We start from the raw sequence: 27,929 nt of genomic DNA, 5'->3' as shown, positions 1-27,929 counted from the left end.
GGGGCTGGTAAAATGGCTCAGTGGGTCAAGGTGCTTCCTGTTAAACCTGATGGCCCAAGTTCAATCCCTGGGCTCCAGATAATGGGAGTGGAGAACTCATCCCAAACGCTGGCCATGCTACATGTGCAGACAAACGTGTAAAACAGATTTAAAATATACATACACACACAGAAACTGTGCAGCCATGTCAGAGGCCATAGTGAGAAGAGATCTCTAATAACATTAGAAGTCCCACAGTCTTCAAAAAAAAAAAAATATCCAAGTCTCTTACCTGTGGCTTTCTATCAAATTCAAAATAACTTACACAGGTCTTATTTCAGGAGGGAAGACCCAGGGCACAGTTAGAATCAGATCAAAGCAAACTCAAACTCCCAACAGTTCAGTGTCCAACATCCGGGGCTCTCATGGACCAGGCCAGTCCCAGCTCTCTGGTTCTGCTGCTGCAGCACACACAGCCTGTCCTGAATCGTGAGCTGAGATCCACCCTACAACCCCACTGTCCCTGAGTGGTCACCCCGTTATCTGGCATCTCCACCATTACTGAGGCTTCACCCTCACCGGTCGTCTCTCCCACTGCCAAGGCTTAGCCTCTCCCCGTAAATCCCCAGTCACGCAACAGAGGTTGTCCCCGCACCAGTGTCCTCTTCTGGCCTCCCTTCAGGGCAGCGGGTCGCTGCTACCCCGTAAGTGTAATTTTGCTGCTGTTACGGATTGTAAATATCTGTGTTTCTCAATGGTCTTTGGTGACTCCTGTGAAAAGGGCGTTTGACAGCACTCCTCCCCCCAAGGTCCTGACCCATGGGTTGAGAACCACTGCTTCAGGGACTCTGACTGTCCCTGGATGTCAAACCCCAGATTCTTTCCGTGACTCCTTCAAGCCTGAAGCCTCTGCTATGGCTGAAGCCGTGCCTCCACCAATGGCCTCCTGACCTCTCTGAAGAGACTCCAGCCCTGCCACAGCTTGTTCTCATGAGTTCCCTACACCCTCAAACCAGCACCATGTGGGAGATTTCCATACCTTACTAAGTTTGACTGCCGGCTTGAGGGGTAGCTGTGGGCCCCCTGGAGCCTGAGTGCCGACCCCAAGGAAACACCTAGAAGATTTCTCCTGGATAAATCACCGCCGGCTTTTCTGTCTCAGCAAACCAGAAACCACCGACTTGCAATTTAAATCGTCACACGAAGGAATGGTCCTGACAGAGTCTGAGAGACTCTCAACCTCCCCTCAGGTACTCGCAAGCCGGGTCTCCATCACCTGTGCTGCTTTCGGCATTGTTCTCCAACCTCCCTCCGCAGCAGGCCAGCAAGCCCTGACTACTCAATGGCTCCTCCAGTCCAAAGCCTTCATCCTTCCACAACCCTCCCCAGGAAAAAAAACATGGTCAGCTACAGTACGATCCCCATGTCTGATTCCAGTTCCCACCCTAGTTCATTTTCTGTTGTGCTAAATCCCATAACCAAAATCAACTTAGAGTTAGAGAGTGGAAAGAGCTGATTTGGCTTACAGTTCGCAGGCCATCAGGAAGTGGAACCAGGGCAGGAACTCAAACTGTAGTAACCTGGAGGCAGGAACTGAGGAGCTGGGGCCATGGAGGAATGCTCTTTCCTGGCTTGCTTCCTCATCTCTGGCTCAGTTTGCTTTCTCATATAACCCAGGACCACCTGCCTGGGAGGGGGTGACACCACCCACGGTAGGCTGGACCCTCCCCACATCAATCAACAATCAAGAAAATAGCCCACAGACTTGCAACCTGATGGAGGCAGGTCGGTGGCACTCCCTGCTGAGATGAAATTCTCCAGTGTCGGTCCTCCTCAGATGTGCTTTTCTGACCTCTGTACAAACTTGTTCTTTTACTGTTTCAAAACCCCCACACGTCTGTAACGGTCACACTCGAGTGCTCAATTTATCGCTGAGTCTGGAACAGGAGGAGGCTTAAGCCATTTTGTACTTGACTTTGAGCATTGGCTGTGGTTTAGGGCCTCACATGCTGATGAGGTGGGTTTGCCAAGTGTCTTTGCGTGTCAGGACACATTAAAATTCTTATTTTAATGGACGAAGCACACAGTGCATTAATACCGCCCCACCCCACCCTTCTGAATCCTTCTGTCTGGATCCGGATGTGAGTGTACTTTCTTTTGGTCCATTTCTTGTCTCAATATGCACTTAATGGGATGCTCAGCAGGCTTACCTAGCTTTTTCTAGGTCATGACTCATGCCTCGTTGCAAAATTGTGTGGACTTGCCTAGATCGTGGCCCCATGAAGCAGAGTCTGGCCGTTAGTATGGCCTTTACTTTGGAGTTCAGGAGTGACTACCTCGGCCTCTTCATAGCCTCATTCACGCAGGAGACTCTAGGCTCATTCGCTTGCCTCAGCTGAGAGCACCAAAAGACAGCTCCTAGCCCAAAGCCTGCCAGAAGACGTCTTAAGAGCTCAATGGGGAAATCACTGGGAATGCCAAAGTGCCTGGAAAGGAGCATACGACAGCTCATTGGGACAAGTCTCACATAAGGCTGAGTGCCTGGATTGAAAAAAAAGCTCCTCTCCCACCTTGCCTCTTAGACCTGGCTGTTGTTCCAGGCTCAGGGCTCAGGTTGTTAGGTTGTCTTTTCCTAGGGAGAGGACTGTCACGTGAGGTCACTGGGAAAAAGTGAGGATAACCATGAGCAGGCCAGATGAGATGGGGGGCTGAACAGCCATAGCCACAACAAAATCCCAAACTGACTATGTATACACACATCTTGTTTTCATGATTTCTCTCATTTTATTTTATGTTTGTGAATGTTTGACATGGGTGCCTGCCGAGGTCTCACAACTATTACCTTGATGGCCTGTCAGTTAACTACGCCCCTTCTCTGAGTCAGGCCTACCTCTGTGTGTTGTGAGAGAAGCTGATCATGTAACTGTATGAAGGGTTACAAGCCCCCCACCCAATTGACTTTGGGGACAACTACTTAACTGTCTTAACTATGTGCCTCAGTTTCCCCATGTGCAAAGCAGGACCGACTAAGACAGTAGTACCTGCCTCATGGTTTGCTGTGAGTGAGCTTGAGCAGTCACTGCCTTCAGGGTACTGTCCTGTGGGTACAGAAAGTAGAAGGGACCATTATAGCCAATGTCGCCTTCTGCTCTGACTGCTGGGATCCTGTTCTAGCTGCAGGATGCTCTGAGGTCAGCTTGGGGTTTCTATTAATTCTCCTTTGATCTCTCAGTTCCCCGGTTTGAAAGATGCATGTGCTCCAGCTCACAGGGCGTCTTGACAGTAGCTTCCCCAGCTCTTTGATAAGGCACAGTGAAGGCGGGAATGTTTGCTCTAGGCATGACAGCCTAATGACTTCGCCCAGTAACTTCTCATAGCAAAGATTATTTCCCCTAGAGATGAAACAATATATTTTGTTAGGAAATAAACAAGCTTGAAAAGGGGAAATGAGAATTTTTTTTTTCCTCTGCCGTTTTCAATGCTTTCTTTTCTCCTTAAAATTTTCATTAAATAAAAACATCCACTCTTCTTTTCCTCTTTATCTCGTGTTTTGTTCCACTTGGCTTCACTAAGAGATTTGAAAATGAACTGATGTGGAAAGTAAACCCAGAGAAAGCCAGCATCAATTGTAGTTTCATTTTAAGACTTGCTCTTCGCTCCTTAGCTACATCCCAGCTGCCTCAGAACACTTGTATCCTTGACAAAAGATCTTCCCCACCCCCCAATAGTTCATCATGAGAGCTGGTGCATGCTAATAAAGACAAAAAGAGGATGAAGTGAAACCACGCACAATATTAACATGTAGAATGTAGGCTTTCAGTTTTTGTTTTATTTGTGTGTGTGCACATGACATAATGCATGTGTCTAGAGGTCAAAGGACAACTTGCAGCTGTTTTTTTTTTTTTTTTTTTTTCTCCTACAATGTCCTGGGCTGGGGGAGGGTAGGGGACTCCCAGGGATCTAAGTTAGGTCATTGTGCTTGGTAGCACAATGCTTTGCCAATTAAGTCGTCTTGCCAGTCTAGAATGAGGCTTTCATTGAAGGGTTTACTTTCACCTTGTAATATGCTAGGGTCGTTATGGGATCAAGCTGCTTAATAATTTGAGCGTGAGGACTGTTCTAGTCACTACATGGCAGCCAGGGAACGAGACTGACTGAGGAAAGGCAGAGCTGTCATTGATGATGACCCCGGGGTGGCAGGGAGCAGGCAGGATAGCTGGTGAGTGGCAATTGTGGGGAGATAGGGCACCAGCTGCATCCTGGAGGATGACTTCTGGAGACTGGGGCACAGGTTGGCCAGAGGGGGAGTAGTGAAGAAGGTGGCAGGAATTTCATGGGCCTTTACAGCATGCACTTTTTGTGTGTGTGTGTGTGTGTGTGTGTGTGTATTTTGAGACAGGGTTTCTCTATGTAGCCTTGGCTCTCCTGGATTCACTTTGTAGACCAGGCTGGCTTTGAACTCAGAGATCTGCCTGCCTCTTCCTCCCCCAGTGCTGGGATCACAGGTGTGTGTCACCACGACCAGCCTGACACATGTGGGTTCTGGGTTTTAAATTTGTTATTTTTATGGTTGCAAGGCAAACACTTTACCAACTGGGCAATTTTTCTAGCTTCTGTGCCTTGAACTTTCTAGGAGTTATCTGATGAGACTGTGCAGAACTGAGATAGCCTGGCTTCCAGCCAGCCTAGACTAGAACACTGGTCCAGTAGCTTTCCTGCTCTATGACACCACCTCTCTGAATCCTCCTCTGTAAAAGTGTTCAGTCTTGACACTGTTGCCAGAACTAAGTTCATGATTGTGAAAGGGTTTAGCGCATGCTACAGCTTAGGGGGCTGCTGAGTATTAATTATTAACAGCTACAAGAGCAGCAATTTGTTGTTCATAGCTGTGAGCTTCTCTCTGCACAGGTCTTCCTAGGGAAAGTGATGAATTCTCATGCATTTGTGTTTGGTATCGTGTAGCCACACACATTTCCAGGCACATAGCGGCTCCAGGGATGTCAGTAAGCCCAACACCGCCAGCCCTTTGGGATCTCCAGCAGGCACCCTCAACAGTCAGAAGGGTTCAAACGTGCACCATACAGCGCTTCCTTTCAGAAGAAAGTGAAGCAAGAGTTTCTAGATGATGGCTTTATATCATCTGGCATTATAAGCTAGCAGGTCCAGCATTTGCTTTCAGCCAGCCAGCGTGCTTGTAATTCATGATGGCAGTTGGCAACGTGTAAATGAGAACAGGAATTGCATCTGCTTTCCTTGCAGCCCGGCTGGAGCCTCAGTCAGGAGGGGCTGCTGGTACCCCATGTTCATGAGCTGGGTTCACACCCTTGCTATGTCTTTGAAGCAGTGTCTAGGATTTTTTTTTAAGTTTTTGAAATGTTTTTTTTTTTAATTTTTAAAATATTTTTATTTATGTGTGTGCATGCAGATGCCATTGAGCTATCTCTGCATCCTCCGTAAATAAGTTTTTCTCTTCCTTTCTCCCTTCCTTCCTCCCTCCCTCCCCTTTTTTCTTCCTTCTTTCATTTCTTCTCTTTCTTTTCTTTCTCTTTCCCTTCCTTCCTTCCTTCCTTCCTTCCTTCCTTCCTTCCTTCCTTCTTTCCTTCCTTCCTTCTTTCCTTTTCTTTTTCTATTTTTTTTTCTTTTTTTTTTTTTTGGAGACAGGATCTCCAGATAACTCACTATGTAGACCAGGCTGGCCTGGCTCTCACAAGAGGTCCTTCTGCCTTTGCCCCTTAAGTATTGGAATTAAAGGTGAGTGTCACCAATTTGGGCTCCTATTTTTTTTAAGTTACATTCATTTACTTACTTATTTTGGAGAAGGTACGATGGGGGTCTTGGAGCTCTAACTCAGCTCAGGCCTGGTGGCAAAGCATCTTTGCCCACTGAGCCATCTTCATCTTGCTGACTCTAGGGTTTTGTGTTGATGAAAACGGTTTTTCAATTGTTTTAAAGTGGGATGCACTGCTGAAAATAGCAGGCAGGCGGGGGACACTGAGGGACTAATCTGTCTGAGTTTAGTTAGTGGGTCAGATGTAGTTAGTCGGTCAGATGTTGCCTGTCTGGATGTCTCAGTTTGTGTTGAGTTGAAACATGATTGACAAGCAACTCTGCAGCTTGTAGGAAACAAACTGACCTTGAACTGGGTGTGTAGCCAAGCATGACCTTGACCTTCTCATCCACCTGCCTCCACCCCTGAGTGCTTTTTCACAGGTGTGCACTACCACGCCTGGACTAGCATAACATTACCACATAATTTAGTCCTCCCTCTTTGTATCTGAACAATACTCAAACAGTTAAACACATTTTGTTATTCAAAAGCTGAGGAGCACGTCCTTGATTTTAAAACGCTGTTTCTAAGAAGGATCCCCATAAAAACAAACAATAGCAACAAAAAACTCTTTAATTCCATGAGCTGCTTTGTCAGACACTAACTAAGGCTTCCCACTCATTCTCTTGATTGCTTTTATGACAAATTCCATCTGCATCATTTAAGAAAGCAAGTCTTTCCCTATTGATTGGACAGTTAAATTGTCCTTTCTATAGGCACTCTTTACTCTCCTTTGAAGCCCTTAGGTTTCCCTGGGCTCAACTCTCATAGAAGGTGGCACACACAATCCCTGTAATGGCTGGACTTGGGCTGGTTCTGTTTTTGTTTGTATTCTTTCTGAACTATTGGGTGGGCTCTGATCCTGTTATGTGTGATTCATGCTCTGAAGACTTAGACTTAGGTCAGGCTTAGCCCAGCCCCAGACAGGGTCTTTACCATGTAGCCAAAGATGACCTTGAATTCTTGACCCTTTGGCTTCCTAGTATTGAGATTACAGGCTTTCTTCACACCTGGTTTATGCAGTGTTGGGGATTGAACCCTGGGCTTTGTGTATGCTAGTTGCTCTACCACCTGGCCCCACCTGCAGGATCAGGGTTTAAAATATATACATATATATTGTGTGTGTGTGTGTGTTTGTTATACATGCCATGGTGCATATGTGGAGGCCAGAGGACATCTTTTGGGAGTCACTTATCTCCTTCAACCATGTGAGCTTCTGGGGTCAAACCCAGGTAGGTCCTCAGACTTTTGTAGCAAGAGCATTTACTTGCCGAGCCATGTGCGAGCCCAAGGTTCAGACTTTTAAAGTGTTTCTTGTTCCTCTTTTTCCAGGTAGATCCAGAGTTTACAAGGGAAGTGAAAGACCGGGTGGGGAGGTAAGAGTGGCAGGCAGGTGGCATCTCCGGGCAGGTGGGGACTTGCACACTAGAAATCCCGAGTACACGGTTCAGGAGTCCCGGCTTGCCCATCGCAGACTCTGCTCTAAGCTGCCTCCTATGTTGTTCCTTGTGACCCCTCAAGGTCATGCTTTGGGCTCCAAGGTGCACGCTGATGAATGGATGCACTCAAAGTGTAAGATGCCCTCTCATCCTAGTCATCTGCACAAAGACCACTGCACTTCTGGGTCAGGGTCTCACTGCATATCCCAGGCTGGACTGGAACCAGAAGCCTCCTGTATGGTAGGATTCAGGGTGCATGCTTCCACACCTGGAAGATCACTTGAAGATGATTGTTTACAAAGATATATTTACTTTTTTAGTTACTTATTATGTATACAGTATTCTGTCTGCATGTACACCTGCTGGCCAGAAGAGGGTACCAGATCTCATTTATAGATTGTTTTGAGCCACCATGAGGTTGCTGGGAATTGAACTCAGGACCTCTGGAAGAGGAGTCAGTGCTCTTAACCTCTGAGCCATCTCTCCAGCCCCTATCTATCTATCTATCTATCTATCTATCTATCTATCTATCTATCTACCTATCTACCTACCTACCTATCTATCTATCTTTAACTGATGAAACTGGCAAAAATAAAATGAACTTATTTTAAATAACAAAGATTTGGGGACTGGATGATGGCTCAGTTGGTTACAAGCACTGGCTGCTCTTGCAGAGGACACAGGTTCAGTTAGAACACCTGCACGGTGGTTCACAATCACTTGTAATTCCAGTTCCAGAGGATCTTGATGTCCTTTTCTGGCCTCTGTGTGTACTGTAACCACATGGTGCACATACCTACATGCAGGCAAACACTGATACACATAAAGATAAATAAATCTTAACAAGATTTGGAAGAGCAAGGGAGCTTACTTATGCTTGTCTGATGAAGGCACAGACTGCTATAGTCTCTTTGGAGATAACTGATCAGTGTATCTGTCTAAATTTTAAATTGCAACTTTTTTTTTCCCCTGCCAAGAACAAGGGACTCAGCTTTACTTGCTGTACAAGTTGAGTCTCAATTGTTCACATAAGATTTGAGCGGGACTATGAGAAGGGCTGAAACTGCCATGCTGTCCCTGCTCTGTCCTTTCAGGGCTGCAGGGGTGCGGCTGATCCGTGAGATGTGCCAGGAGGATCTGCATGCAGTAGTGAAGAGCTGCTTTGCGCTGGTCAACAGCTCAGTCTCTGAGGGCATGTCAGCTGCCATCTTGGAGGTAACCAGAGCTTGAAAATGCCCAGGATGGGGTACCAGATTGTTCTTTCTTCTCTGCTTTCCTAAAGATTCATTTGTATGCACGTGTGTCTCTGTGGGAGAATGTACAAGTGAGTGCAGTTGCTGGTGGAGACCAGAAGAGGGCGTCCAGACACCCTAGAGCTGGAGTTGCAGGTGGTTGTGAGCTGCCCCATGTGAGAGTGGATTTGCATCAGCTGGCAAAGAAGCCAGCTCTACTGTGCTCTGCGTCAGTCCCAGTTGGGTGCTCAGCCCCAGCCCCTCAGGCAGTCTGTCTCCTCAGCAGCTAACTTTGAAGCCAGGGTAGAGAAAGTGCCCAATTGCCCTTCTACACGTACATACACATACCCCTCCCCCCTCCTATTTCTTAAGAACAGGTCGGGCCCCTGGAGTCTGCTGAGTGGTTTTATAAGCAGCAAACCCAGCTCTCTGTGGAGTGAGTAACTGCTGTGGGACTTGGCTTACCTCACAGGAAAGGCAGCTGCTACCAATTCTGATGCCATTGAAATGTTGATGTGGCCGCTGGCTCCTTTGAGAAGTCAAAATAACCTTTGGGCGAAGTTGAATGAAGTTGAATTGTAAGCGTGCCTCTCTAGAGTCACTTCAGATGGCCAGTGTGTTAATCACAGAGCACACGCCCATCACTGGTCCCCGGGAAGTGAACATTTGACCTTTCTGAATCTGCTTTCCTGAGCAGACACGTACAGATGCCCATGGGCTAAAATACATGCTTCTCACTGAACACTCAAAAGCAAAAACTCAAAAGGCAAGAGCAAATCTCAGCCGCATGCACAACCACTGGCTGATTATTGCTAAAAGCCGGCCAGGCCTTTCCTATTCAAGCATACTGTTTGAGCCCCCACACAGAATAACCTTCAAAGAGGGGGATGGGGAAATGGCTCAGGCAGTAAAGTGCTTGCTGTGCAGAGTCCAATCCCCAGGACCCCTAGGGAAGGACAGGCATGGCTGCTTGTGAGTGTAAACCCAGTGCTGGAGGAGGTGGAGGGGGGAGACAGGCAGACTCCTGGAGCTCGCTGGACACTCAGCCTAACAGAGTCTGTGAGCTGCAGGTCAGTGAGAGACCCTGCCTCAGAAAACAAGTTGAACAGTTTCTGAGGAATGTCAATCTAAGTTTTCCTCTGTCTTCTCTTATGCCCAAGTCTTTCGGACCCCAAAGACCACCAAGGAGTGTTCTGCCCAGTTCATGAACCCCAAAAGACTAGGAATAAACAGACTCCACTGTAAATACATGAGGTTTTTTGTTTTTGTTTTATTACAAATTACAAGCTGCAGCTTGGGCCCACACTTTCCCATTCTTGTGGTTACCTCCAGGCTTTTCCATGGGTAGGGAATTCTATTATCTTCTTCCTGAAATTGGTGACCTATGGCCTAGTTCCTGGTGACTTTGGGGGTGGTTCAGGCCTGATTCTCTCACTTCTACACACCCTAGCACACAGAAAGGGTGTAAAGGGCTGCCTTCCTATCCCTGCACCCAACATAGGTGTAGTCACACACAGACAAAACCTCTGGGGCAGGTTTTGCCACCTGGGCAGAAGAAGGGGAACGTTTGACCATAGCCAATAGTGCTAGTTCTAGTGACTGGAGAACCTTGAAGGACCCTGTAATAGGGTTTCAAAACACTGGCTGGTGCCATTTTGGTGCCAAAGTGTATGTTTGAGAAGGAAAGAGAGAGGGAAAGTGAGAGAGGGAAAAAGGGGGAGAGATACTGATTTTCTGTTGGTACACAGGGCAGAACCATTCCGTATTCTTTTGAAAAGCCAATGCTATTTTTAAATGTCAGGACCTAGAAGATCTGATAAGGGCATTCATTTGGGGTATGGAAGCTGCCAGGGGTGAGGAATTTTGCAAGGGGGCAGATAGTCTTTTGCATAGAAGAGCTGTACCACCGGCCATTGACCAACCTCACTGAAAACGCTCCCTACTTAGTTCTGTGAGTTTGTATGAACACCCTCAGATCAAAATCATCTCCCCTCCCCCCACTAGTGGTGATCACTCAGAATATCTTAGCCACAAAATCCAAGCCAATCCTTCTCCAAGAAAATACAGATAGGGCGGTGTTTAGCCTCAGGCGTGACCCAGGACTGCCTGCCTGCAAGCCTCAGAAGCTACACACACGGGTAAGCCATGCATCCCTCCAGCCGGGGTATTCTTTTTTTGTGGGGTGCATATTCCAGTGGCTGAGTTTCTTATGACTTCTCAGCAATGAGTTCTGGCTGGGTGGCAGAGGCAGGAGCATGTCTGTGAATTTAAGGCTAGCATGGCCTGCAGAGCTAGTTCCAGGACAGCCAGAACACAGAGACACCTTGTCTCACCCCTCCTCTCCCCAATAAACCAGTCTCTGTAAACCCCAGGTAGCTCTAATAAGGATTGGGGGCTGGCTGCAGGGATGTTACAGAACGGTCCAAAAGGGATCTGTTCACCCACAAGAGGAGGTTGAGCTGGTCTAGGGAGGCCAAGTGGGTCTGTTTTTGGAAGGGAAGCGTGTGTCTTGTATCCTGGCATTTTGTGTGTCTGTCCCAAGTGCCAGGCTTACCCCCTCCTCTGTCTTTCCCTGCTTGCTCTGTGAATTTGCTCTGAACGCAAGCATGCCTATTTCCAAACACTGTCTAGCGCATGGCTTTGCCAGCTGCTGCACTATTGGGGCCAGCTTCTCAGTATGTTCATATTCTTGGAGCTTGTCTGTGCTCAGAATGTGCCATTTTAAAAAGGGGTTTATTTTTATTTTCAATAATACATGGTCATGTGGGGTATGTGCTCATGTGTGGGATCGTCCATAGTTACCTGAAGAGGGCGCTGGAGCTTCTGGATCTAGAGTCACAGGTGGTTGTGGGCTGTCCAGCTTCGGTGCTGGGAACCAAACTCTAACCCTTTCAAGAGCAGCAAGCACAAGTGACCCGAGTCATCTCCTCAGCCCCATCCTTCTTAGTTTCTGAGCTAGGGTCTTTCACAACCCGGAGCCTGACAATTAGGTTAGACTGGCTAGCCAGTAAGCCCCAGGGATCCCCATGTCTTGGTACCCCCAGCCCCACACCCAGTATTCAGATTGCAGATATGCAACACATACCTGGCTATGGTTGTGGTTTTCAAGCGAATCCTAGGAGATGGAACTCAGGTACTCATGATTGCAGGGCAAGCACTTTACCACCCAAGCCATGTTCCAGCACACTTGCCTCGCTCTTAGATGACACCCTCATCTTTACTTCTCCCATCTTCACAGGCAATGGATTTGGAAGTTCCGGTATTAGCCAGGAACATCCCTGGGAACTCGGCCGTGGTGGAGCACGGAGTCACAGGTCTGCTGTTTTCAAACCCTCAGGTAAAGGGTCCTTTCCCCACGTTTGCCTCAGTGTGGTTTCTGTCTATTTGTATAAAGAATGCCTGTGAATCTGGGGTCCTTGTAAGCCTCCCAGCTCCTGGTGGAGATAGAGAGCACGCTCTGTGGTTCTGTTCTCAACTTGGAGGGACACACAGCATCTAGAATCCCAGGGTACTTCTGACTTGAAGATTGTAGCTCAGTTCGCTGAATGCCTGCTTGGCATGCATAAGCCGGGCATGGCAGTGCATACCTGTCACAGAACATTCAGGGGGTAAAAGCAGGAGGATCATAAATTTAAAGTCAACCTCTGCTACATAGCTAGTTCAAGACCAGCCTGAGCTACATGAGACCATGTCTGAAAAAAATTTAAAAAACAAACAGACAAAACACAAATGCTCAAGGACTTTGCCAGCAAGTGTTCTCCTAAGTGGTTGTCTGTGGTCAGCGGTCAGATAGAGTAGAAGAGAAGGGCCTCCAGCTTCCAGGTACTTTGTGACACGATGTGCATTTTGGGGGCTGGAGGCACAGTTTCCTGCCTATCTTATATGCCGGTCCTCTCAGGTCTCTCAGGGGAGTGCCAGCCACTATGACTTATAGACACAGTCTCTGTGTCTCTGTGTCCACCTCCCCCCCAGTCCCGTCACAACAGAACTTAAAGCTTACTCACAGATGTGTTTCAACCCAGCGTCTTCGTGTGGGCCTTACCAAAGGATGTTTAGAACGGCACCCCTTCCCGGTTCTATGCAGGAAGAGTTGCGATTCTTCACACTCTGAAATAGTAGCGAGAGACACGGATGTCACACTTACTTTGTTTTCTTCATCATCTCCATCAGACCGTACCCAGTGCGTGGTGGGATGGGTTGCTCTAAAAACAAAGAATGCAAGTTTAAAAAAAAAAAGTCCAGGCTGGCATTTGTTTTCATCTCAACCGTGGAACTCGGCTTGGCCTCAAGGAGGGCAAGAGTGATTTCGAATCTGCATTCAAATGTGTGTGAGAATCAGCATTTCATTTATTAAGAAGAACCATCCTGTCAGACCGCCAGCTTTGGGAGCTAAAATATGTGTATGCAGTGCAGAGGACATAAATAATGTGTAAGCATAAATGCTCTTTGAATTCAAGCTAAATATAGTTACCCATTCTGCATTAGTTGTTGTTCCTTAATTGAGAATAGAAAGAAACAGATCTTCCCATGTAGGGCTGGAGATAAAAGACTGAAGAGTTAAGAGGGACTGGGAGGGTAGAGCCTGTATAAAGGGGTGGGGTACATGGCCAGGAACCTTGGGCAGTCTGGGAGCACAGTGAATGGGCAGCATCAGAAAGGGGTCTTGGTTTGTGGACCATAATCATTGAATTCACCAGGTGCCTAGTGAGCTTGAGGGAGGAGAGGGGCAAGAGAAACCCACGGACTGTGCAGCACAGCTGGGACTGGATATCAAAGATCGTGGTTGTATAGACCATCAGAAAGAGGACCATTTCAGATGCTGGGATGTAGCCCAGTTGGTACAGTGACAGCCTAGCATACATGAAACTCTGGATTCAGGTACCAGCATTATATGAAACAGGACATGGCAGTGAACGTCTATGAATCTAGCATTTGGGAGGATGAAGAGGTCAAGTTCATCCTTGGGGACAGCTGTGCAGTACAGGGTGCTCAGCCACTGGTTTTGGTTGTGGCCACCTCTCTGTCTCCAGCCTTTTTCTTGGCCCCCTTTAGAGTGCCCATCCCTTCAGAGTGACTTCCTGCTTTTGAGAGATGGAGATTTGATGCTCGTTTTTAGGATATGGGCCTCTGCATTTTTCGGTTCTCCGGCACCTGAGAGAGAACTTGCCCCTAAGCCCTTGTTCTTTGACAATGAATGGTAAAACCCAGAACCTGTCCAGTGTTGCTCCTTCCCCCCTCGCCCATTCAGTGACAGCTGCTTGCAGGTGGTTAGAGAGGAATCCGGAAGAAAAGGGCTGTTTTGTTTTCTATTGCTGTCGTAAATACCATTACCAAATGTAACTTGGGGAGGAGAAGATTTTATGTGGTTTACACATCCCAGTCACAGCCTGTCATTAAGGGAATTCAGGGCACTGACTCGAGCGGGAGCGGGAGCTGGAGCGCTGCTAAGTGGCCTGCCCCCATTGTTTGCTCAACCTTCTTTCCTATACAACCCAGGACCACAACCCAGGGGATGGTACCACCCAAAGTGGGCTGCTCCCTCCCACACTGATCTTCACAGGCTTGTCCACAGGCCAATCTGACGGAGACAAGTCCTATATGGAGGTTCTGTCTTCCCAGGTAACTCTAGTTTGGGTGACAAAAACTAAGCAGCTCAGGGCTCTTGCTTTGGGGACCTTATAGAGCCTACTGAATCATCTATATCTCTATCTACCTTTATCTCTATCTGTGTAGCTATGTCTATATCTGTGTCTTCAGCTATCTCTATATCTATCTACATTTAATGTCTATATCTAATGTATATACATGTCTAATATTTATACCTATATATACTATTTTTTTATCTAAAGAGTTGATGACTAAACATATTTCACTGTTGTAGGGACAGAATAATCTGTTTTTGTATACTTCACCTCTGGAAAATTTCAATTTAACTGAAGCTTTCCAAACCCACTCAGCATTGATTTCTCATTACCTCAACAATCTGGTTATTTCTCCATTTAAGAGGAAGGAAAGAGTCTAGCAACTTTGCGAGGTGTTTTTATAGCTTAGTTTTATAGCTTCAAAATTAAGATCCATACGACATTTAATAGAAGCTGTGAATTCATATTCTGCCAGGGTTGAGCTCTTCAAGGGTGGCTCACGCTTATCTGCCAGGAGGTTTTCTGTTTGTTCTTTAAACAACTGTGGAGAAATAAATTTTGGAATATTAATGGTAGCATTTGGCTAATATTTATAAAGGGCATGCTGTATTCCAGCTCCTAATTTTAATGGTCAACATTACTTATGTCTTTCTTTCTTTCTTTCTTTCTTTCTTTCTTTCTTTCTTTCTTTCTTTCTTTCTTTCTTTCTTTCTTCTCTTCTTTTTGACAGGGTTTCCCTGTGTAGCCCTGGCCATCCTGAAGCCTGTTTTGTATATCAGGCTGGCCTTGAACTCAGAGATCCGCTTCTGCCTCCCAAGAGCTGAGATTAAAGTCATGAGCCACCCACTGTCCAGCCACCTTATGTTTTCTTTCTTTTTTTTTTTTTTATGTTTTCTTAAAGATACAGTTTTTTTCTTTTTTGAGACAATGTCTATTAGTCCAGGCTGTTCTCAAACTCACTATAGAACCAAGCATGACCTTGAATATCTGATCCTCCTGCCCTCCCCACTCTAATCTACCCAGTGCAGATGATATAGGTGGCCATCACCACACTGACTGTATGCAGTCCTGGGGATCAGACCCAGGGTTTCATGAATGCACTCTGCCCACTGAGCTACATGCTTGTCTTAAGGTCGACGTCTTTCTTAAAGACAACATCTTTAAGCAGTGATGGCTTGATTGTGTTTGGGGAAAGCAAGGCACTCTGGGAAATACCAGTCTCAAACTTGTGTCCAGACCAGGAGTTAGCAGTGCTCAGGGGTCTTGTTCCCATGTGAAATCCACAATGGCTTGCAGGCACTTTCTGTTGCATGCTGCTCCTTCATCCAGAAGATGGAGGTAAGACTCTCCTTTTTCGGAAGTAGCAAATGCAGTGCCAAGCGCCTCGAAGGAGATTTTGAATAATCGAATCTAGAAAGTACCAGTTTTCACATTTAAATTTAGAGCCAGCAAGATTGCGCAATGATAAAGGCACTCACCGTTGAGCCTGAAGATTTGAGTGTTAACCCTGAGACCTAAATCATGGGAGGAGAGAGCTGACTACTGCAAGCTGTCTTCTGACTTCGTCATGACTTTTTTCCTTTTATTTATTTTTTAATTTATTACAATTTATTCACTTTGTATCCCAGCTGTAACCCCCTCCCTTGTCCCCTCCAATCCCACCCTCCCTTCCTCTTCTCCTCCCATGCCCCTCCCCCAGTCCACATGCTTCTTTTAATCTTTAAAAAAGAAATAGAGGCGTATAAAAATAAACAGAAGCTAGTTAGGCAGTCACTAAGCATCTAGTTTCCTAGCTCCATGCATTTGGATGCACAAACGTCCCAGTAGGAGTAGGCCAGGTCTCCAGTGTTAGACAGAGGTGGCCTGGGCCTTGTCTGGCCTTGTGAGAGGAGTCTCCCCCAGCCTGTTTGTGTGGTGTTCAGGCACCATGAAGGGTTAGCTCTGTGAATCCTGACAGTTGCACTACCATGAGGGGATTGAGGGAGTGAGCCTGTGCTCCAGGCACTGAAGTCCTGCAAAAAGCCCAACCCAGGTGAGAGAGTCAAAAGTACACACGTGCGTGCCCCCCTCCCTCAGCCCCCTTCCACCCTGCACAAATGCTGATGGTTGCTCTCATGTCCTTCAGTCTGTGTGACTCTGTCCTCCCTCCCTTCTCCCTCCCTCCCTCCCTTCTGCTCTCCTTTTGAGAGGAGTTCTGCCACTTTCCCAGCTAGCACTCCCCCACAGTGGACTCTCCCCCTTACTCATCCTGGTTCATCAGGAGAATGGACCTTTCCGGTCTGAGGCCCACACCCGCCCTTTGCTGCAGACAGATGGCACAGTCTGGCAGAAGGAAAGCCCCTAGTGATCTATGGAGTCTGGGCCTGATGAATGTGGCTGGATGGAAAGAGCCACCAGATGGGGCTCATGCCTCAGGAAAAATGGAAGCTGCACCCGGGGCTAGCTCAAGCCTGGACCTCAACATCACCTGGTCGTGGTGTGAGCCTGGGTACCAAGGCATTGGGGGAAACATCAGGAGAATCCTGCTTGTCAATAATTCTCCCAAAATATGAGGCAGATGAGGAACAAGGTTCCTTCAGTGAACTCCATTACAGCTTCTGCATAGTGAGTCACCTACCTACTTGCAGAATTTGCCTCTGTGTTGCTGCAAAAACAAAGATGAGTTAGAGATGGGCTTGCAACCAGGAAAGGGGTCAGCTGTGGCCCAGAGGAACAGAAAGGAAAGGGTTCTCCTTCCTTCCTACCCTTATTCTTTCAGGCTATCTGTGCCATATAAGGGCTCAACCAATCCCACTGCAGGGTCCCTTGCCAGGCACAGAGATGGGTAGAAGCTTTGGCACTGGTGTGTGGCAGAGATAATGACATCCCTGACCCAGGCTGAATCAAAGCAGAGCGGTGAGGCTCTGTGGGAGTTCCCTGTAAAGAAGGTGTGGGCTGGTGAGCACCCTGGAAGTCATCAGGTATCTGAGGTATCTCTTAGAGGTCACCCTTGGGCTGTCACTGGCAGGGTGATGCCTGAGGAGAAGGTGGAGACAGCAAGTAGGCTCAGTCACCTGCCTGGTGTCTCTGTTTGTGTTTCCCACAGTCCCCACTTCCTGTGGTCTCTGTCTCCAAGAACCTAGTATCTATTGCATCCCATCTCTGACAGGCAGCACCTGGTCCTACCTGGGCTCTTTATACTTCAGCAGCCGCTTTCATTGCCACGCCTTTCCTGGCCCTGAGCAGCCAAAGGAACCTGTTTGAAATTATGAAAATTCCATTCCATCCACCAATATCTGAGAACCCTTTGTGCCTCCCCTCCCACAGAGGGAGTGATACACATGCTAGACCAGGTTGGGGAGCCCACTATGCCCTCCACCTAGATCCACTAGTTGTGACCCACAGGGGCTCATCTTTGAGCAGAAAGCTATTTCCATGCTAGGTCCTTTGTTGGAGAACTCTCTTTGGCCCAGGTGACATCTGGATTCCCACCATAGCACCAGATCTGTAGTTTTCATTTCTTCTTTTAATCATCTGTGAATGTGCCAGCTGCCTCTTTATCAGCACCAAGCTCCTGGAGAGCAGGGCTGGGGGAGGAAGAGGAGGAGGAGAAAAGCTATGGAATGCTGTCTGCTGGGAAGGACATGGTTGTTCCACCCCTGAACTCACAAAAGAGATGTATCTTAGTTCCTTTCCTTTTGCTGTGATAAAACACTGTGACCAAGGCACCCTCTAGAGGAAGGAGGTTATTTGATTTTATTGATTTACAGTTTTAAAGGGCTAGAGTCCATAATGATGTAGATGGCCTGGCACACAGGGCAGGAGCATGAAACTGAGTGCTCACGTCTTTGACTGTGATCTCAAAGCAGAGAGCAGAAGTAGCCTTGGAGTCTTTTTTACCTCAAAGTCCACCCCCAAGTATCTACTTCCTTCCTGCACCATCCAAGCCTCCCCAAAAGGTGCCACCCAGTGGGGACCAAGTGATCAAATGCCCCAGATGATGCAGGGGACATTTCTCATTTGAGCCACCACACAGTGGTTACCTGCATAAGACCTGTACAAGATCAAGCCTATCAAAACTCCAGCACAGACGGGGTAGGGGCTCCCAAGGCTGCAGCCCTAGCTGGGAATCTATTGGCGGTTGACAGCTGTGGGGGAGGGAGAGTCATTCTTCTTAGAAGTGTATAGCTACTGGTAGGTTGCTCACAGCCCAGTGGGTGACCCTAAATCATGTGCTTCTAATTTCAGTGGATTACTTTTTTTTTTTTAAGAGGGAAATTAAGCTGGGAAGATTAAGGGGGGGACTATGAGAGAGCTGGGATGAGAGAGGATTGAGATGTTTTGTATACATATATGAAATTTTCAAAGAATAAATTTAAAATCTTATTTTTATTTTTTATTTTTTAAGAAAGAAAGGATACCAAAATAGATGATAGACTCTGCAAGCAGAACAGTCCCGTTACGTATCTGGAGTTGAAACAAGGCTTGTCTGTATCACTTAAAACACAAACAAATGACTTTACGCAGGTGTCTGACCAAAGCTCTGCACACTTGCAGCCCTGGAGGCAGCTCTGCTCTGCACCATTATTTTGCTAAGCTGGCTGTGTCCTTTGTGTTTCTGAGGGACTTAACTGGGTGTGCCACCACTGGCTACTCACTGGGGGATGGGAGCCATGTGCTTTTCCTAAGGCTGATTTATAGGCATCCATGCTCACTCACTTTTGAGCTCCCTGAAGAACTGGGTTCCTGTACATGCTTTTCTGTTTCATTTTAATTGTCGTAGTGTATTCACCTTCTCTGACTTTCACTGATGGCTTTAAGGGTGCATCTATTGGTCCTAGAGACAGCCCCTCTCTCAAAGCCACTTGACCTGTTTAGGTCAGCACTCTGGCATGCTCTGGTGTGACAGCTGTGTAGAACCCATGATTGCTCCAGGCTGACTGACTGCAGATCAGCTTCTGCCCTGATTTACTGTGTGCACCCCGCAGATGGTTTTCTGTGGCCTCTGCTCTTGGCAGTTCTTTGGTCTGTGCGGTGTGGTGACACCTCGTAGGTTTCAGATACATAGCCTGATGTCTCACACATAGCCTGGATTTATAGGAGGCCATGGAGTATGGACCAGTCCAGGGCATCATAGCTCCTGACCTTTGCCATGGCCCCTGATATTTGCTAGCTTCTGCTGGTTGGGAGCGAGTGTCAGTTTTTCTCTTGAGTCAGGGAGTGGGTTGGGCTCATCCCTGTAGTGTGGTTACCACAGCTCCATAGCCAATGTGGACTCCAGATAGAGCCATCCATGAGTGTTGGGCTCGAGTCTTCTCCCTTGACCACATTACATTAAAAGCTGTTTGTTTCATCTGGGAGGAAAGAGGAAGTAAGTTCTGGGCTGCAGTCCTGGGTATTCATGGCTTGGTCCCATGGGGCCACTTTGCTGGTCCAGTCTGGCCCAGCTGTCCACCCAGCGAGCCCAGTAATGACCGCTATAGCTGAAATGGGGCTGGTGGTCCAGAATTCCTATCCTCTTGCAGTGGCACTGCATCTCTGTCCTTGACATCTCATGCTTAGTGAGGCTGCCCCAAGCATCTTTCTGTGTCGTTTTCCAAGGAGACTTGAGAGAGAAGAAGCAGACACCAAAGCTAGATTTTACTTCTAAAATTTGCTAGTTTCTTTCTTCAAAGCTTTGCCTGCGAGTCAAAACAACATAACTTCTGACACATCACATTGATGAAAGCAAAAGCCTGGTTTTGTCCACCTGCAGTTACAGGGATGGGGACTCTGACAGGACGGGGAGCAGGCCTTTGCATGAGGATATGGAGGGCATGCGGCAGCTGACTTTGCAGATAGTCCTTGACCGGGAGCAAATGAGTGAGTGTCAGGAGGTTCATCTAGCCATAGTCAGGACACTAGTCAGGCCCAGTAGATAGTCCCTGCAGAGCCAGGGGTAAGGTTTCCTTCCTTCCTTCCTTTTTTCCTTTCTTACTGGCCAGTTTTCTTCTTTCCTTCCCCCTCTTTCCCAGTGTTCTTTAAGCCAGCTGTAAGGTATATCTGCTATCTAACCCTGAGTTTTCTTGCTTCAAGCCCTTTTTTTCCTAGATTACATTGCTGAGAAAATAAATAAATAATAGATAGATAGGTAAGTAGATAGATAGATAGATAGATAGATAGATAGGCAGACAGACAGACAGACAGATAGACAAGTAAGTGCTTTCTCAGAGCCTATCCCCCACCATTCTGGATTTTGTTCTAAAATTGCCCTGCATTCTGAAGCAGTAGGAAGCAAGGGCCCCAGCTTCAGCCCGGTCCATCAGATAAATCACAGATATGGCCAACATCATAAAAGTAATATTCCCAAGTGCTAAGCCCCTCGAATAATTTTAATATGAATGTTGTTCTGCCACACAGTGTGAATAAATACTCTACGTTTTTACGGTGAAAAGAACACTAATTTGCTAGAAAAATGTGTACATGATACATAAAAATAAAATCCCACCCACGTAAATGTTGCTATTTATATTGCCAGCTATAAAAGGCATTCATACATTTAATTAACAATAATTTTGAGAATATGTGGACGTTCCCTCTTGACAGTAAAGTGCTGTGTGTTAATCTCAGGCCCTGTCTTCTAGATGGAATTTACTCAAGCCGAGGGAGTAAGAGAATAATAGTAATTAACTGTATATGAGTTTCTGAGTGAGAGTCTTGGGTGTGTATATGTTTGTGTGTGTTGTAGGTATAAGTATACATGCTGGCGTTGGGGTGCATGTGAGGACCAGAGGACATTAGCTGCTGTTCCCCAGACAGGGTGCGCCCATTGCTTGTTTTGTTTTGTTATGACAGGTCTTTCGTTGGCCTAGAATTCACAAGGAAGCGAGGCTGGCTGGCCAGTGAGCCCCAGGGATCTGCCTGTCTCTGTCTCCCAGGCACTAAGACTACAAGAAGATCTTTTCCATGGGTGTTGGGGATAGAACTCAGGTCCTCATTTTGCAAAGCAAGCACTTTCCTGACAGAGCCATTGCCCTAGCCCTGTCAGCGTGAGATTCTGTAGCAACTGCCACCACTGCTCTGGCTGACAGTTGAATTCTCTCTGTAAGCCTCTCTGCCTCCCTCAGGAAGGGGAGTTTGTGAACTTAACCCAGGCCTCCTAGCTCGGCACTCCCATGCAAGTGTGATAAATAATGAATGTTTCCCTCCTCTCCCTAAACAAGCTTTGATATCAGAATACATCTTAATTTTTCTAATTATGAAAGGCTTTGAAATTAAGTGCTGGTCAGCAGGAGCCTCTTGATGCATCAATTAATAATGCGCACATGGTCCTGAAGGGAAGAAGCTACAGGAGCTGAGGCAAGAAAACGAAAACCCAGGACCTTCCCATGCTCTGTGCATGTGGCCCGAGGAGACAGTGGCCTTTGCTTATTCACAGGTGATCAGTGTGAGGCCAGAGGAGGTAACTAGCATGTCCGAAACCACCACAATGAAGCAGTGCAGAACACAGACTTGAGCCCGAATCCAGTGCTTTCTTCTGCACCAGGCATTGCCTATGGCGTGAAGGGGTTCTCTGGGTCCAGTGTCTGAGGTAAGGGTCTCTGGCTGTGGCCATAAAAGAGGGAAGAAATTAGGACTCCTAGGTAACTGCAAAGAAAGGAGACAGGTTTTTTTTTTTTTTAAGATCTTTCTTTAGCATATGTTAATTATATATACTAACAGGTTTCATTGCAACGTTTTCATGTATATTTAATGTTTCCAACCATACTTGACACATACTCTCTTGCCTCTCCCTCACTCTCATTGGTTCTTTTCCCGATGAGTCCCTATTCTCCCTCTCCCTCTCTCCTGCCCCTCCTCCGTGTGAGTTAGTGCTTATTTTCATGAGCATGGACTCCTTACCGGTGGCTACACTACTGAAGAAAATATCTTTCTTTCTTTAGCTGCTATTAAACACCAAAATCAAGAGCAACTTGGGGAAGAAAAGATTCATTTGGTTTCTGAATCCTGAGCACAGTCCATCATTGGGGAAGCCACGAACTCCAACAGGGCAGAAACCTGGGGGTGAGAACTAAAGCAGACACCAGGATGAAAGTTGCTTACTGGCTTGCTCTCCATGGTTTGCTCAGCCTGCTTTCTTTATAACATCCAAGGGTGGCACCAAGAGTGGGTTGGGTCCTCTTGCCTTAAGCAGTAATAATAATAATAATAATAATAATAATAATAATAATAATAAATAAAATAAAATGTCCCACAGGGGAATAGGGGATATCTCTGACTCTGCCTGCCTTTGAATCCCTTTCCCCTAGTTGGGTTGCCTTGTCTAGCCTCATTGGGAGAGGACACACTTAGTCCTGCTGCAACTTGAGGTAACAGAGTGGGTTGGTACCCCCTTGGGAGCCTCCTCTTCTCTGAGAAGAAAGAGAGGGAGAAATGGAGGGAGAGGGTGTGAGGTTAGGAATGGGAGGAGGGGATGGAGGTGGCTGTAAAATGATCAAATAAGTAAGTAAGTAAATAAATAAGCAAATAAATGGAAAAAAAATACCTCTTCCAGATTCTTGGGAAGAGGTGAGGCCTCCTGAGCAGCCTCAATCCATGACAGAATATCAATGGGCCCAGTCACATGCAGGTGGGCCACAGATGCAGCATTCCACAACACCAACCCCCTTCCCCCAGCTTTCACAAGGCTAACACCCCACACAGTGTTCCCTGAGCCTGAAGGGTGCCTTACGAGCTTCCCATTTAAGGCTGAGTCACTTATTGTCAGCACTTTGATCATGTGCTGTGTAACCGCAGCCCACTGCAGAAGACAGGGAAGGCTGCGGGGAAGCATGATTGACAGCTCTTGGGTTTTCCGTGCGTGTCCACAGCAGGTGTTTATAGGCCCAGATCTGTGGTGGGTGTGTTTGTGTGTGCTGCTTCTTGTAGGTACAGGTCACTGCAAAGCTGCAATGAGAATGGCATGAGTACATGGTTGTAGACATGGCACCATCGTGTGTGTGTGTGTGTGTGTGTGTGTGTGTGTATGGGGGTGTGTGTGAACACGCCACAACATACACATAAAAGAAGTTCAAATGACAGTTTGTGGGAGTCAATATGCGTCCTGAGGCTTGAACTCAGGCTATTAAACTTAGTGGCAATGGCAAGCACCTTTATCCACTGAGCCATCTAGCCACCTGATATATGTAGTGTTTCTTTTTGTTGTTGTTGGTTTTTGTTTTTATTTGTTGTTGTCTGTTTGTTGAGACAGAGTTTCTCTGTGTAGCCTTGGCTATCCTGGACTCACTTTATAGACCAGGCTAGCCTGAAACTCAGAGATCCACTTGCCTCTGCCTCCCAGAGTCCTGGGATTACAGGTGTGCACCACCACACCTGGCTATATAGTTTCTTAATTCCAATGCTTGCACTATTCTGATTGCCTCTCCCATCTCCCTGAAGTGTGTTTCTTCAGGCTGTAAGGCAGACAGGGGGAGAGCAGGAGCTGGTACAGACACAGGCTTTCAGACGGGTCCCCAGGCTTCCCTGCACCCATCACTCATTCGTGTTTCTCACCCACTTCCTGTCTTTCAGGAGTTCATTCAGTTGGCAAAGAGACTGGTTAGTGATCCCACACTGGAGAAAGAAATCGTGACCAATGGAAGGGAATACGTGAGGACACATCACTCCTGGCAGGTGGAAAGAGACACGTACCAGCGTCTCGTCAGGAAGCTGGAGGCACGCGTGGAGGAGTAAATCTGGAAGTCTGCACTTCCCACACCTGCCACAAGGACCATCAGGTGTCCAGATCTGAGCAGACTACAAGAGATGGGATCTAGTCGTAGACCATGGGAATCCTAGCTTCCCCAGGAACACATCCACGCCCAACTCTCCTGTGTGTGTGTGGCAGACACAGTTCTGGAAATGCTTACAGCTCAGTTCTGGATAGACTTACAGCTCACTCCTGAGAGTGCTTATGACTCAGTCCCAGAAGTACTTACAGCTCAGTCCTGAATGAGCTTGTAGCTCACTCCTGAAATCTGCTTATGCCTCAGTCCCAGATATGTATGAAGCTCTGTGCAGGGCATGAAGGTACAACTCAGGGGCGTCTGGGGGAGTGTTCCAAGAACTGCTTTTGCAATTTATAGATGCTTATTTTTAAGCAGCCACAGTGCAGGCCCTTCCCTTGCCTTCAGAGTGACCTTTGCCTATCATTGCAGGTTCACGAAGAAGAAACAAACAGGCCAGGGCTGTCAACTGAGTGGAGCTGGCAGCATTCTTCGCTATGATCTTCATCTAAAAGCCATCACAGGGATCTGATGGGCAATGTGAAGCCCCAGGCTGTGGCTGGTATGCCAATAAGCCCTGGAGGGGTTGTAAATGAATTGTGTCAGGACTTGTCACTCCTCACTGGTGCACCTGAGAGATGAGCGTGCTTTCCAAAGCAGGCCAGGTTGCCCTGTAGGCCCTGCCCACCTGTATCACATCACAGGAAGCCTGGAAGACGATTGCATGGCCCCCATGATGGGGTCTGGGACCTTGACTTCAGTGTGGACATTCTTCCCTCTTACTGCTAGGGAACTGAGGACGAGTATTGACCGAGTTACAAGACTCTAGACAATGGTGGGGGTCTATTGAGGTGGGGGTCACTGAGGCACAGGGAGGTCAGTCTGGGGGTCTTTTGATGGGTTCACCCCACACCAGCACTCTGTGCCTCCAGAACTCTTGTTGAATTCCAATAAGGGTTGTTACTGTAAGCAGGACATGGAATGGTCACCTGTGCTAAAGCAAGCAGCTTGGAGGAGGAGAGAAGAAAAATGGGGCTAAGAGGCACCCATGCAAAGAAAGTATCAGGCTCTGGAGGAAACTGAGGAGGAGTCAGAACCCATATTGTCCTTGCTCCAACTCTGAAGGCAAATCCTGGGCCATCTGCTTTTCTTTAAAAAAATAAAATAAATAGAAGCAGCAACGTCTCATTTTAAGTGAAGCAGGATGGAAGGAAGCAAACTTTATAAGCCAGAGCTTCAGGGATAAGAGTAGAACACAATTCTATAGGGTGTAATTCAGCTTTATATTCTGTACCTCAGATCCAGCATAGTCACTTTCATGAAGGCTCCAAAGGAGGCAGAAGCAATCCTGCCCTTCTTGAGCTCTAAGCATCTGGAGGCCCGCTGAGGAATGAGCCCATTTCCTTGGACCCTGGTTTGTGCTGGGGTCTTAACTCTCTGGGCATGAGGAGAGGGAGGGAATAGTGGAAGGCAGTTCCTCTGAGCCCAGAGTTCCAACCCATCTGAGGAAGAGGTCTGCAGAGGTCTGGTGTCAGTGTTTACAAAGTGGGATTTAAAGGTCAGGTATCACAGAAGTGGATGCTCTGGAATGCACGCCCCTCCTTTGCCTGGTGATGACATCACTGCCTGACCTCCACTCTGCCAGCATCACTAAGCTTACATCTCCTGCAACTGTGCGCTGTGGGGAAGGGAGGATTCTCAATCAATAAAGTGTGTCGCCATCAGCCATACAAAACAGCCCCTGTTTATTCCTTCCAGGAGCACCTCTTGTACGGAACAGTAACCCCACACTCCGTGCCTTGGTATCCAAGAAAACAAATTCGATACTCAAGTGTCTGACCAGAGGAGTTTGATGTGAACTTATACTAAAGTGTGACGGCTGCCTTTCACTTTCTGTAACAGACGCTTTAGCAACAGATAAAGAGGAAGAGTGTCTGCGGGCTCACAGTCCGGAGGTTCTAGTGTACACCTGGTTGGTCCTGCTGCTCTGCGCCTGTGGCAGGGATGCATCTTGACAGGAAGGATTGGCAGAGCAAAACTGCTCCCTTCATGGCTGGGAAGTGAAAGAGAAGGCAGAGGCAGCGGTCCCAGGACCCCCTCAAGGGCAGATAATGACCTAAAGATGGCACAGTAGCAGTAACCCTTAAAAAGATTCTATCTCCTCAGAGGGGTACAGTGCAGCTCTCCCTTCAAGTGAGCCTGGGGGGGGGGGCTGCTGCAGGCCTCTGTGTGGGAGACATCCTCACTACCACGCAGGCCAGCGGGGAGGTTTGCAAATGTTCAAACACTTAAATTTTGCCTTTGACAGAAATGCTCAGAGTTGTTTTGTGGGCTCCTTAGAAGGGTTCCTGGTGGCTGAACTCGCCTTCCTTCTCACTTATCCAGAGCTCCCTATCAGCTCGGGGACAGGTCTTGGCCTACTGTGTGCTGCTGTGGCTGAGCACGGTGGGACAGGTAATGCATGAGGCACAGAAATGGACTGGTTAGTGGGTTAGGCTAGCAGCTCTTGCATCGGGCAAGAGCCTGAACTCACAATCCCATGGCCGGAGAGCAGAGCTGGAGACATACAGAGAGCGCATGTGGAAGGGGAGCTGGAATTTCGCTTCTGTAGGACACCCATTTCTCATAGGACTCCTTTCCCCAAGCACTGGCCTCAACCTCTTAGAGTACTTCTCCATTGGTACCACCTGTCACCCCCGAGAAATGGTCCCAATACATGGCTGGGTGCAGTGAACCACAACTTTCTACTTTTCAGTACTTGGAGGAGGTCGGAGGGTGGGGCGGGGTATCAGGATTTCAAGGCTAATCTTGGCTCCATAGGAAGGATCAAGGCCAGCCTGGGATATATTAGCCTTTCTCAAAAAGCATCCCCACTTCACCCAGCAAAATATTCAAACTTTGGGGGCACATGTTTCCAGCAAACACTTTGGTAACATCTTTTCTTCCTCCTTTCTCCCACTCCATTCTCACTTCATCACTCCCACACTTCTATCCCTTTAGAGCATTGGGTCTCAGCCTTTCTAATATTGCAACCCTTTAATACAGTTCCTCATGTTGTGGTGACCCCAGCCATGAAATTATTTTTGTTGCTACTTCATAATTGTAATTTTGCTACTGTTTTGAATCACAAGGTAAATGTCTGTGTTTTCCGATGGTTTTAGGGCACCCTTATGAAAGGATCATTTGGCCCCCCAATGGGGTAGAGACTCATAGGTTGAAAGCCACTGCTTTAGAGCATCAGTGGGGCCAAGAAGGGCTAAAATACTGGGCAAGCTCTCTACCCAATGACAGCCACTCAAAACAGTAGCCCCCAACCCTGACTTTGAACAATTTATGCACTCAAATGGCTTCCCAGCATGAGCATTTCAGAAGCCTTGAGAGATCAGCCTGGATCAAAAGAACAGCCTGAGATGACTACTGCTAAGTCACAAAGTTTGTCTGTCCAGGACCCAGGATCTATTTTTCAATGGGGGTCTCCCTATTTAGTTCTGGCTGGGCTGGAACTTGCTATGTAGATCAGGCTGGCCTTGAACTCACAGAGACCCACTTGCATGCACTACCATGTCCAGCAAGGGGACAGGATCTTTCAAAGTCAAAGACAATTTTAATTACTACTACTACTACTATTGTGAGTTGGTATGTAGGTATGTTGAGCATGGACAGACATGGCACTGTGTGTATATAGAGGTCAGAGGATAACTTTTAGGAGTTGGTTGTCACCTTCCACTGTGAGTTCTGGTGATTGAACACGGGTTGGCAGGCTTGCATGGGAAACACTTTTACCTGCTGAGTGATGTCACTGGCCCAGAGACCACTGTCTTATGGAAAGTGAGGACATTCTGAGAAAAGCTGGGCTGCGATTGGTTCCAAGGGTGAGTCTCTGAAAGAGGAGAGGCTAAGTCTCTTACATTGAACAAACTTAGTCAATGTGGCTATAGTTTAAATCATGCACACAGAACCAAGTACTTCACACAAACAGGTAAATGAGGAATAACGATGTGACTAGACCACAAGATGCTTTCCAGAGTGTTTCTGCTCAGGCATGACTAGTTCCATGCATAGCCTGGTTCTTGCTGTTCTTGTTACTG

General features: G+C 47.3%; 1 protein-coding gene across 8 annotated transcripts in view; it reads left to right on the top strand.

Annotated features, from left to right (window-relative positions):
* Glt1d1 (glycosyltransferase 1 domain containing 1) overlaps positions 1-25,576 on the top strand; it is a 68,412-nt gene extending 42,836 nt beyond the window's left edge. The window contains exons 9-14 of one of the 8 annotated variants that reach the window (XM_060382297.1): positions 7,139-7,182; positions 8,340-8,460; positions 11,716-11,814; positions 13,974-14,096; positions 23,648-23,853; positions 24,274-25,576. In XM_060382297.1, coding sequence (XP_060238280.1) covers positions 7,139-7,182; positions 8,340-8,460; positions 11,716-11,814; positions 13,974-14,096; positions 23,648-23,809 — 549 coding nt within the window. In that variant the 3' untranslated portion in view covers positions 23,810-23,853; positions 24,274-25,576. Of the gene's footprint in view, positions 1-7,138; positions 7,183-8,339; positions 8,461-11,715; positions 11,815-13,973; positions 14,097-21,515; positions 21,669-22,020; positions 22,142-23,647 lie in introns of all 8 variants that reach the window. The other 7 variants (XM_060382295.1, XM_060382300.1, XM_060382298.1 and 4 more) reach the window with 7 other exon arrangements.
* The last annotated feature ends 2,353 nt before the right edge of the window (positions 25,577-27,929 follow it).

This window comes from Meriones unguiculatus, chromosome 4 (genome assembly GCF_030254825.1).
Source record: "Meriones unguiculatus strain TT.TT164.6M chromosome 4, Bangor_MerUng_6.1, whole genome shotgun sequence".
Classification (NCBI taxonomy): domain Eukaryota; kingdom Metazoa; phylum Chordata; class Mammalia; order Rodentia; family Muridae; genus Meriones; species Meriones unguiculatus.
The sequence above is the reverse complement of the archived record's forward strand: the minus strand, read 5'-3'. Positions and strand labels throughout refer to the sequence as shown.